This window comes from Cupressus sempervirens, chromosome 6 (assembly GCF_028749045.1).
Source record: "Cupressus sempervirens isolate cs-2001-9-10 chromosome 6, ASM2874904v1, whole genome shotgun sequence".
NCBI lineage: Eukaryota > Viridiplantae > Streptophyta > Pinopsida > Cupressales > Cupressaceae > Cupressus > Cupressus sempervirens.
This window is the reverse complement of record NC_143123.1, coordinates 676,843,022-676,855,567: the sequence shown is the minus strand read 5'-3', so window position 1 is coordinate 676,855,567 and position 12,546 is coordinate 676,843,022. Positions and strand designations below refer to the sequence as shown.

The 12,546-nt window shown below is 35.2% G+C and overlaps 1 protein-coding gene across 1 annotated transcript in view; it reads left to right on the top strand.

Moving 5' to 3' along the window:
• LOC149554004 (ankyrin repeat family protein / regulator of chromosome condensation (RCC1) family protein) overlaps nucleotides 1-6,606 on the top strand; it is a 43,550-nt gene extending 36,944 nt beyond the window's left edge. Inside the window, exons 8-11 of the mRNA XM_089789331.1 lie at nucleotides 214-702; nucleotides 4,601-5,332; nucleotides 5,519-6,133; nucleotides 6,230-6,606. Coding sequence (XP_089645457.1) covers nucleotides 214-702; nucleotides 4,601-5,332; nucleotides 5,519-6,133; nucleotides 6,230-6,451 — 2,058 coding nt within the window. The 3' untranslated portion in view covers nucleotides 6,452-6,606. The remainder of the gene's footprint in view (nucleotides 1-213; nucleotides 703-4,600; nucleotides 5,333-5,518; nucleotides 6,134-6,229) is intronic.
• Nucleotides 6,607-12,546: the final 5,940 nt, after the last annotated feature.

Below are 12,546 nucleotides of genomic sequence, written 5' to 3'. Positions count from 1 at the left end.
CTATTGATAAATAGGACACTCAATTTCTTATGTTGTACTAAATTATTAATGCAAGAAAAATACATCAATGCTAATTCATATACCTGTTTAGAAAGTATTTAGTATTTCATTGGCTCATCATTTTGATTGCTTAATTTCTTGTTAATTAAGCCAATTTCTGTTAATGCTTCATATTTAGTGCTCTTAATGACAGTGGAATGTTGTGACTTGTAGCTTTACTCTATGACTACCTGCAATGTAGTGTCTGTTTCATCTGGTAAGCACTGGACGACAATTGTTACTTCAACAGGTGATGTTTATGCATGGAATGGAAAAGAGGACAAAGAGGGATTTCCTATTCCCCAGCGTGTCCATGGTATTAAGCGTACCATTTCAGCTTCTGTTGGTGAAAATCATTTTTTAGCTGTTTCTGCTGTATATATTCCCAAGTATCCCCCTAAATGTACAAGGGATATTCAAATGCCTCAAAAAGAACAGTATGAAGAAACAGATGATTTTGAAGATGATAATATGACCAATGATTATCAAAACGATATTAAAGACAGTGGATTAGAGAATGAGAGGCCTGAAAAATGTGTTCCAAGTTTGAAGGATCTGTGCCAGAAGGTGGCAGCAGAGTCTCTGGTAGAACCTAGAACTTCTTTACAGTTGTTAGATGTTGCAGATACTCTAGGAGCTGAGGAGTTGAGAATGCATTGTGAGGTAACCATGTTCTTTCCCTTTTCTATTTTTGCATGCCTCATGTGTCGTAAAATATTTGTTCCTAGTTTCTTTTAACATGTGTCTTATGCAATCTATATTACTGCCCATTTTGAGTATTGTCAGTGGCTGAGTGAACCAATAGTTTGCCACTTTGCAAGTGAATTCTATAAAGTTGAATTCATATGAGAGTCATTTTTTTTACTCCTCCATTGTTATGTTTCTGATTGATAATGTCTTTTTCTATTTCTCCATATTTTTCTTTATTGCTGGGATGAATAAGTGATGCGAAGATCTGATTGGGCAGCTGTAGTTGGTCCTATGGCATGTTCATAAGCCTAAAGTAGTCCATTCTTTGATCCCTGTTGACATTTGTTTTTGCTATCATGGTTCTGTAGCTTATTCTAGCTACTAAAAATTGTATTTGATTTCACAACCCATGAACATCTAACACTGTTTTTCTTAAAGCATTCTAGTTTTGGTGTCCATTTCTGTAGTTGTACATGATGATCTTATATGTTCACAGTAAAATAGTTGTTGCTGATCGGTATCCTAATTAATAGTTTAGTGGAGCATGAGAATGGAAAGTTATTAATGGTTGGACTGGCAGCTATTCTTTAACCGACATTTGTTGGTCCCAATGTCAGGGAAACAACAAAGCCCTTGTACTAAGCAAGCATTGTATTTACTATGTACCAGAAGAATATAAGCATTGTTCTTTCTATTAATTGTATGCTGTTTATTGTTCTTTGTGATTTTGATTATAATAATGTACTACGATTAGTAGTGTGTGTAATTCACGACAAGCATTTTTGCAACTATTATCAAGGAATCAAAGCAATTCTTTGACCAGTTATGAAGAAACCAGTGTTCAAGATCAAGGGTTTATCTACTATCTTAATACATATCTCTTTTTCAAGACAATAGATTGTGAACATGGTAGCTTTGTTTTTATGGTTCTATGAATAGGAGAGCCTTATATGAAATAAAGGTATTGCTTACTAGTTCACCTACTCTTGCTTATCCAGATATTAGGATAGAGGTTTATAAGTAGATGCTTCCAATTTTGTAATTGGTGATACTCTGGTGCAAGTAGGTTGGACCAGATTAGGACTACAGAGAAACTTGTGATACTTTGCAAGAGTTCAGAGCTTGCCTTGCTACCCAATATTTTGCTTATGGCCCTTTGGGAAAAATCTTTTGATCTAGATTTTTTCAATTTTGATTGGCATTTCACAGCATTTTGCACTATATTTTTGTATGTTGTTTCAGTTTATGTATTAGAGTCTTGTGATTCATTTTTGGAGACTGGTGCAATTGCCTGTCAATTGTTATTCTTCTACTACTTAGATTCTTATATATGAATTGTCCAACTATAACTGTTAGTGCCTTACAGATAGAGGGCATTAAAAAAAATGAAATGCAATAAAATATATAATTTTTTAATAAATTTGAGATTCTGTTGTTTTTCTGGCATTACCCATGACTCTATGAGCTATCTATGTCACTCCTGAACTCTTCTGCACTACCAAATACTCTGTACCCAATGTTTCAGAGAACCGTTTTACTTGCCCTGATGGAAACATCCCTCTTCTTTGATTCTCTCGGGTCTACTAAGGGCATGTTATGTGCCTCTAAAGTTAGGGGGTCTCGCTTGTTGTTCCAATGTAAAAACTTTCGTGCTCTAAATTGGAACAAAGGGTCCTTTATACTTTTTTGCACGTTCAATCTGGCGTCTCCTTATCTGTGATGGATTATAAATTTTAATAAGTCCGCTCCCTTATCACACCATATATTTCCTCAAAGCTAATGAATGGGGGAAACACAAACCCTTGGATGATGACTCAAAACCTCCGGTTTTGGTTTCCAATGAGGGAATAAAAAATGAAGTTTTAGGGCGCAAACCAAAGTTACGAGAATTGGAATCGTATTGGAATCGGCACGGCCGAATCGAACCGTGAATTGGGGGTGAATCGCCGGTGAATCGGCAAATTTGAAAAAACCCTTTAAATGTAGAGATTTTAACAATTTAAGACTTATTTCATGCACCCTTTATTGAATATAACTTAAACACACTATAACATCATCAAATAGAAGTTAAAACTTAACATACATAAACATGGAACATAAAATCCATCACATACGTAACTATGTTATCATTATGTACTAAAATGTAAATTGTAGGCTAGCTGAAGTAAATAAAAATCAAATGATCATAATGATTCAAATCATAGAATGCATGTAAGATAAAATCATGAAGATCCATAAGACATCAAATCATAAATGTATGTATAAATCTAAGATGAAGATCCATGAAAGTTTGAAACGTATGTCTATCAGTGATTCAGTAACACTATCAATATCTATACAGTGTAAACAAAATATAAAAACAAGGCTCTAGCTCAAGCCTCATCATCCTCTAGCTCTGCTGCAGCCTCAACCTCAGCCTCTGAGTATCCAGTCTGCCTACTAGAAAGGCGTCTAAGGTAGGTCCTAGAGGACTGCCAAGCCATATCCCCTGCATGGGCAATGTGCTCACGAACAATGTCGCTAGGGCTTGCATCTGTGCGTGCGCGTGTGCGTCTACCAATGCCTGAACGTACTCTAGCTGCCTCCTCTGCCATGGCCACAGCCTCAACCTCTACATCCACCTGGTCAACCCACGCGTGGTCTTCCTCAGTGAAGATTGGTTCCATAGCCTTTGTGATCCACTCTGATTGTAGATCAATCTCCTCCAGAATGATCGGAGAGGAGTCAGCACCCAAAATCGGTGATGGCGATTCCCGACACCAAAAAAATCGCCATCCATGAATCTGATCGCTGAATCGGCGATTCACGCGATTTCAGCGCGATTCTTGGAACTATGGGGCAAACCCATATTTACAACATATGGCTTAATCAACGGAGTTGAGGCTTGTGGTTTGCTCTCTTTACCCTTAAGTGAATCACAGATGCTTGGTAAGCTACTCTTGAAAGGTAACATTCATGAGCATGTGGCTTCTTGAATTTTTTGTTAAATTTTTTGGAAGAGGTTGGAATGCCATTCTGTGGAAAACATTGGATTTAGGGCAAGAATGTCCTCGTTGAAGTATGGCATCTAGATTTCAATCCTTCTTCGAAATCTTTGATATAAAACATGTATGGGTTCCCGTTCATCTACCAAATCTCCCACTTCAATTTTGGTTGACGCATGTTTTGAGGCTATTGGAAATACTCTTGGCTGCTTCTTGGCAATAAAAAATGATGCTAGTTATTTCGCATACAATCTATGCATGCTCCTTTGGGCAGAGTTGTTGTTTAACCCTTGATTTTGTTTCCTTTTTGTCCTTTGTGTACATATGTTGTGCGATGGAACTTGAAATAGTTTTGGAGGGGAATAAATGTGAACTATTATCATAATCTGTTTGCATCAATAAATTTGCTTCTGATTTGTTATATTTATGTGTGTACCTCAAGGTGTAGGTTATGTTTGGTTGGACCAGAAATTACAACTGACAACTGTTGGTCCTACAAATAGCTTGTCCATCTGATAAGGCAATTATTGTGACAGGGATCTTCCATGCAGCATGCAACTAATAAGTGTTATACTGAACATCCCCTATGCAATAAAAACACTGGTCTTTTTTTCCTTTGTATGTTCATTGTTCATGATCTGTGATTTCAATTATAATTCTCTCAACTAGTTGTATGTGCTTAAATTAAGAGGGTTCTGTTAAGATTCTGTGAGTATTATCTAGTCTGAAATGTTGGAATTGTGGCATCTTCTGGTTAATTTTTCCCCTCGTTTCAACCAACATACTTATTATTAATCTTTGTGATAGTTAAAAAGTTCTACCAGAAGGTTCTATTCCTTACTTATTCAGTTGTTGATTTATTTTTTGGCATGTCATATATGGAATAGGATTTGGTGCTTCGGAATCTGGACTATATCCTCACAATATCTCCAGCAGCCTTGGGTAATGTCTGTACAGAGCTGCTATCTAAATTAGAAACCTCTTTGGACTCCAAGTCTTCTGAACCTTGGAGTTACCGTTGTCTGCCTACTCCAACAGCAACATTTCCAGCTGTTATTGACAGTGAGGAAGATGATAAAATTGAATTTTCTAGGTTGCGTAACATTGCTTCCCCAGATACTACCGAACTGACAACAGGTGAGAGAAGATCTGGTGAGAGGTTTTTACAACAGAGTAGTGCATCTGATATAGCCTTGGCAAAACAGATAAGAGCAATAATGAAAAAACTTCAACAGATAGAGATGCTTGAGATGAAACAGAGAAATGGTCATTCTCTTGATCACCAGCAAGAAGCAAAACTGCAGACTAAACCTTCACTTGAAAATGCTCTTCACAGTCTTGAATCTGGAATAGCAGTTGAAAGTGATGAAGAAATAAAGTTAGCATCAATCAAAGCCATCTTGTTGGATGATAGGTCCATATTGAGAAATGAATTGGGAAGCCATCAGCACAAGGGCAAGAAAAAAAACAATAAATCTAAGCAGGTACAGATTGAAAATTTACCTGAGACTTCAAAGATTGATATGCTAACTAAAGCTGGTCTCGAGGAAAAACATGATGAATTACTCTCTGAGAAAGGTTTTAACAATGATCGGAATGGCTTTTATAATGAAGAAGAGGTAACTCTAATAAATTATTTCAGAATTTTTTTTTCTTTTTTTTTTTCGATCCACACTTTGTTATATTTTGTAATGATTTTGCTTTGACTTCACATGAAATCCTATTATATAGCTAGTACATTGTAAAATATTATTCTGTTTGGAGTACAATTAATAGTAATTTCAAACATTTCATCTTTAATTCAGAAAACTAACCAGATAGCCTCCAGCAGTCATGATTCAGACAAGAAAGTAAGAGTAGAAACATTCCTTGTCCGTGATTCTGAGTTAAATGTGACACCAAAGAGTAACCAATTTCTAAAGAAGTCTCAAAAAAAGAAATCAAAGAAAGGCGGATTGTCTGTTTTTCTTAGTGGAGCTTTGGATGAAGCTCCAAAAGTTCCTGAGGCGGCACTAGTTCCACCCAAGGTAGAGGGTCCAGCATGGGGTGGAGCAAAGACAATTAAGGGTCCTGTTTCTCTTCTTGAAATTCAGAATCAACAAATAGTTGAAACAAATATACCATCAACACCAGAACATAATAAAAGTTCTTCAAACTGTTTATCAAAAGATAAACATTCAGATCGCAAAGTAATGAGGAGATCTAGAGGCTTAACTGAAGCATATGAAATGGATGTAGATGAGATTGAGACAAATCACATCCATATTCCAACAAACCAATTAATACGACCATCAGCTCCAATAGCTATTAACCAAGGGAAGGGAACAGGTGCTTCGGATACAGAAAGACGCACTCCACCTTGGGCAGGGACCTCTCCTCTAATGTCAAGGTCTTCATTAAGGGAGATTCAAATGCAGCAGGTATAAGATGGCATTTCATTTCCAAATAATGATTAACAAAAGTAAGCTATGTGGTAATATTCAAATTGCAGTTACTAAGTAGTTAAAGTTTTGCAGGTAAAAAAACAGAGTCCAAAACCCAAGAATCTGAGTGTGGTAGGAGGCTCTGGGGTCACAATAGATCGAAGTCTGAATGCCATTACAGATAGCCCCAACCGCTGGTTTAAACCAGAAGTGAGTAGCCCCTCATCAATTCGCAGCATACAAATAGAGGAAAAGGCTATGAAAGAATTGAGACGGTTTTACAAAAATGTAAAGCTAGTGAAGGAAATCCCATAAATATTCAGTTCAGAGGATGTATATACTGTTTTCTTGGTGCTATTGTCTAGCAAATGTAATTCTATTGTCATCATCTCATCATAATGTACACATTGTATCGTTGCACAGATGGCCATGTGAATAAAAACTGTTGGGTTCAATTCCCAATTTCTCCATGTTGTCCAGCACTTTAAAGATGCTTTTCTGTAATGACAACTAAATTGGAATCTAGCAGTATTAGCAGATGGAGCAAATGAACTATTAGGCAATCAAACTTTCTGACTTTTTCTATGTATGTGAAAACTGAAAATTAACTTTTACCATAAATTATTAATGGTTAAGAAGAATTGCAGCAGGAAGGATCACTTTAAGAAAGAAAAATGTACGAACTCTAATAAAAATAGAGTAATTCATTTAGTAATTAGAAGTGAGAAATGCAGCTACCTTTCTTGTTGACTGTCATGCAACCATTGATGCAATCACCTACATTGGGATTCTTGTATTGGTATACACATTTCGAAACCTTTAGGTTGTTGATAACAGGCAGTTACACCCAAAGGTACAAGATGTATGCTAATTGGCAGCCATAAAAAAAGATTGGAACTTACGGATGAGAGGAAGGGGGTAATGTTGGGCATCACTCTTAAGTGGTGTAACAAAAGTGAAAGTCAAGGCAAAATGCACATGGTATTTCCTTTCAAAGTCCATGTCAAAAGTGGATTTGAAGAACATGAGGTGGAAGTATATTCGAGGAGATGTGACCACGAAGATGTAGCAGTGTGAATTGCTAAGAGAAGATTGCAGAGATTATATGCAGAGTGCATGATTGTTTTTTGACATGTAGCTTGGATAGGCATGAACAATATTTTGTGACGGATGAGAGGAGGGGGGTAATGTTGTGCATCACTTTAGAGTGGTGTAAGTGAAGGCAAAATGCACATGGTATTTCCTTTCAAAGCCCATGTCAAAAGTGGATTTGAAGAACACGAGGTGGAAGTATATTCAAGAAGATGTGACAGCAAAGATGTAGCAGTGTGAATTGCTAAGAGAAGAGTGCAGAGATTACACGCAGAGTGCATGATTGTGTTTTGACGTGTAGCTTGGATAGGCATGAGCAATATTTTGTTTGTTTAGGATCAAGGTGGGTATTAGGAGGGATGATGGGCCTTGAGATGGAGATGGAAGAACATTTGATCTTTCTTTACGATAGTATCATGATGTGGAGTGAAAATGATACTTTGTTTTTGAGGTGACATGTAATAGAAGCTACAATCTTGGGATGGAGTGGGATCATGAAGGTAAAAAGGGAACAGTTTGCGATGGAATGATTTCATTGAGAGTGATACATTGATCTTGAATTAACATCTCAGCTTTTACTTCCTGTTGGCTTGCATGGGATACTTTGATTATGATTTGGAAGATTACCATTAGATGCTATTCCATGCTTATGCAGAGGATTCTTGAATGTCTTGAGGTCAACATTTGCTGTAGGTCTGTCTTCAATAGCATCATTTCCACTATTGATGGATTTTGTATCGAATGTTTCAATTTAAAGCAACCTGAAAATTGATGTCCTTTGATTCTACGATACTTACATAACCCATTCTCGTTATACTGGGGTGGTTTAACAGCTGGTTTTTAATTTTTAACTTTTAACTAAGGTTATTGTGATCATTTCAAGTTGAACAAGTTTTAATAAAACAGTTTTCATAGGGTTGTCACAGAGAAATGACTTTTCTTCATTGAGTGTTGTTGGTAAGTCGAAGCATGAAAGACCATTGGATGACTTTGTTGGTAGATTGAGACAACGTGAGTTGGTTTGTTGTAGTATGGACGAGGATGAAAAACGGGATGGTACCTGGCTATTGTGGAGAGCTTTGCAGGATGCAAATGCCCATTGATGGAGTGGAAGATGTCATGGGAAAGGATGGATTTGGTGTAGGTTGATCACTGATTGTGGAGTCATTGAAGTGAGAAAGTATCTTGGCACCGCTTTGAGCTTGCAATGCAAAACAATAATTAGGATTTCAGAAAGGACTACTTCCAGCACTTTCATATCCTAAGGGTCTTGTTCAAAATTTCTGATGTCTTCTAATGTTGGTTCTCATTGTTCCCCCTTTTCATAAATAGAATCATATGAAATTGTATATCCACATTGTGGAGTAGGCATGTTGTAAGAGTGTTCCAAAGGGGCTGTTTTTGAAGGTCATTGATTTTGCTTCCCTGTTTTATGTTCCTTATGTTGTGATCTTGTTGTTGGCATATAAATATGTGATATCTTGAATAAGAGTGGATATTTTTCATTTGATAAAAAATAATTTTTCGCTTCAAAGTTTAATGATCAAAGTTAAATTAGATCTCCAAAGTGACAAAGATAAAGATCATTGCTATAGCTCTTCAACTTGGATTAGGCTTATGGAACCCAAGCAAAAAACAAAAAGCTATTCAATGATAAATTAGAAAGGAAGGAGATCCTATTCGAACTCAATGAATTTGATCAATGATATGGCAAATACTTAATCTTAATTTTTTTCTCCAATTTTCATTAGCATATGCAATTTGCTAGTGGAGTAAGCAATTTGTTAGTGAAGTTTTCAACACTAATGTTTAGTGGAGTAAGAAATTTGTTAGTGGAGTTTTCAACACTAATGTTTTCAAAGTTTGATGACTTAAAAGTTACGATTATTTGGGAAAGAGATTAGCAACAAGATAAAAGATCAAAGACGTGTTCAATTTAAGCTCTATTTAATGTAAATACGAGATTGTAAAAGATGCAGGCACTCTTATGACTGAATCTGAGTTTTGTCCTTTTTTTGGCACTAGTCAAGGAAGGTGATCAAAACACCAAAACACATTGAATACAACAATCCTACTCAAGTGGGAATATCAACTCTTGCATACACAAAATGTGATGGCCAAAAAGGTCAGCTATAGGCTTTACAAGCTCAACAAGGGTTTCCTCTAAACATTACAAGGGTATTTTGAGACCTAAATTTACATATGAAAGATAATAATGTCAACCACCTCCCAAAGATAATAATGTCAACCACTTGGGAGGTGGGGGGTAATCCACTCCTTAGCTTCACTTCTCTAAGGTATAAAATTATTAGAGGCTTAGCCAAGATTGAAAAGCATCCATTTCAAAGAGGTGTGCTTTTTGATTCTCCTTGTTATTCATATTCCATTAGAATATAAGGGTTGAGCTTGTTCCCCCGATCACTTCTCTAAGTAGCCCTCTTCCGCCCCCTCCCCTTCCCCCTACCCCTCCCTCGAGAAAAATTTAAAAACAAAACAAAAACAAAAAAACAAAAAAAACCAAAAAACCAATAATATAAAGGAAGATTGTTTATTTTTGGTGCACTAGAATTTATACCAAAATGTGAGAGAACATTCTTAAGCAGTTCTTGGGAATAAGAGAAAATAGATGTTTAGTTTAAGCCCAAATCCAAATGTGTGTGATCAATTGTTAGCTCAATTTCAATGTAGAAGACACACTAAGGAATTTCTTCTAAAACAAGAAATGGTTCTATGATAGATATCCAACAACATGACCACTTTGAAAATGTAATGGAAGGGTTTAGAATAAGTACACTTAAATACAATAAATTTTCAATTGAGTTTGAATTTTGTTTATCCAATATGATGAGCTATGAGCTAGCTCTTTCAAGCTCAAATCAACCTAGTGAAAAAAAAATCCATCATTTATTGCTCATATAGATTTTTAATGATTACAAAACTTTTATATATATATATATATATATATATATATATATATATATATATATATATATATATATATATGACTTTTGAAGCTCATAAAGTAATGCTAAAATGCATTAAAATATATTCAAATAAATAAAAATTTAATGCAAAATTACAACTCCATTTTTAACTTTTTGACCTAGATAAACAAGATTCGATTGCTTTGTAATATATTTGACTTAAAATAAAAAATACAAAAAAAATTACCCTATTTAATTTCATATTACTTATTCTTAGATCGGACTTTCATACAACTTTGAAAAATATAAAAGTTCTACAAAAATACCTTAATTTGTGTCTTGAAAACATATTTATGAAAAATAAACATAATTTTAGATCTGATTTTAAGTTAAGTATTTGACATCAAAATTTAAAATAAAGGTTATATCCTCTCTAGAAGTTTAAAACTTTTTAAGAACTGCTGTATTCTTTTTTCTCCAAAATTGTTGATTTGTAACCTTGAATTAAGATTTATTAAAAAAATAAAATAAACCATGGGCCTTGTATAAAAAATGTATAAAAGTTCATAGCTTTTTGAGAGAAGATAAAGTCTTTGAAAACTTAAAGTTTAATGTAAAATATAAATCATTATTCAAGTGAACATAAAATTGAATCCATGATCTACACATAATCAAATGATAAACAATAATACCATCACAAAATCTTAGAAGACTCCATTGTTACTTGAAACTTTTGTGAATGCTTTGGTATGTGGGTTGCTCTTTGTTGGTAAACAGATTTGTCACAGAAGAATTTGCCCAATGGAGTGTGTGCGGCAAATCGTTCACAACAGTTGGATAGGCCTTTGATATCCGGCCTTCCTTTGCATTTGGAGGGGCAGCTCCCTCATATGATATAATTTCAAAGCTTTTCAAATAGATATAAAATTAAAATTGAAGGGGGAGAAAGGTCATGATGACGAATGCACCACACGACTTCAAGGCTTTCCCAAACTACTAAATTAAAATTGCTAATAACAATGATCAAGATCTACGCTTGAAAAACTATTACTAGCACAACGTTGATCCACAGATTCATAAACATCTACACCATACCGTGAGAATGCTCACTACAAAGAGAATCAACATTTGAAACAATTTAGATTCGAAAAGAGGGAACTCAAACTGCACATTCCATTATTTTCTTGCACCAAGAAAGCAATAGAGATTTTTCAATTCAGAAAATAAAAAGTGTACATACTTTCCAAATTTTATCCCTGGATCAAAATTTCAGCATAGTGTTCCCTTATTTTCTCCACCAAAAAGTCCCCCCCTTTACAAAGCCCAAAAGAGCCCTTATATAGACAAAGAGGTTAATAACTACCCTTCTGTGGTTAATAACTACCTCCCAAATACGTGATTTGGGTGAGGTTAATTAACCTCTGTTAGAAAGGTTAATCTTTCCTTGGATATATTTTAATTGGGATATTCCAAGGGTCCCTACATGTAGTTTGTCCACTTGTACACATGTGGAGGACATGTCATTGTTTGTCCTTTATTCCACATGTAAGGACAACTCTTGTTTATTTCTTTATTTAGTTTATCCTCCTTAAGAGGATTGTTACACTTTGCACACACCTATTATGAATGTGGCATTCATAGAAATGGGAGTTACAAATGCAACTCCTCTCTCATCTCTATATAAGAGATGCTCCTCCTCCTTTCTTCACAACTACACACCACTCTAAGCACTTGATGTTATTGTATTGAGCTACCTTTGCTCCAACACTCTCTCTCTCTCTTCTTTAGGCATTTGCCTTCATTCATAATAACTCACAAGGGGTTTTCTTTGCTTTCCCCTTATAAATCCTTGTCTCCATTGTTGAACCATCTTGGTGTATGCTCTTGGAGTTGCTTATCTTATGGTAACATTGTTTCACACTTAACTTACTTGGATTGTTTCTCGTTCCTTGCTCAACATTATTCATTTCTTACATGGTATCAGAGCTTGGTTATCTAATCCTTGTTTTAAGTTTTGTGGTGAAGGTTGCCATTCATTGGAGCACACCTTATTTGGAGACGTTATTGAGAGAAGAAGATTGTGTTGTGATTTTAGCTCGTTTTAACTTTTCTTGTAAAGCTTCATATTTTTTACTAACCCTCTTTGGAAGGCTTGCCGCCAAAGGGTTTTCTTGTAAAGCTTCATATTTTTTCACTAACCCTCTTTGGAAGGCTTGCCGCCAAAGGGTTTTCTTAGTAAATTTTAATTTTTTTTTGGTTTGTTTTGGACGACATGCTGCCAAAACAAAACATATTACATTGGTAAAGCTTTTTATAAAAACACAATAGTAAAGCTTTCTATCTCTCTATTTTTTTTCTTACTTCATTTATCAATTTTTTTTTTTTTTCTTTAGA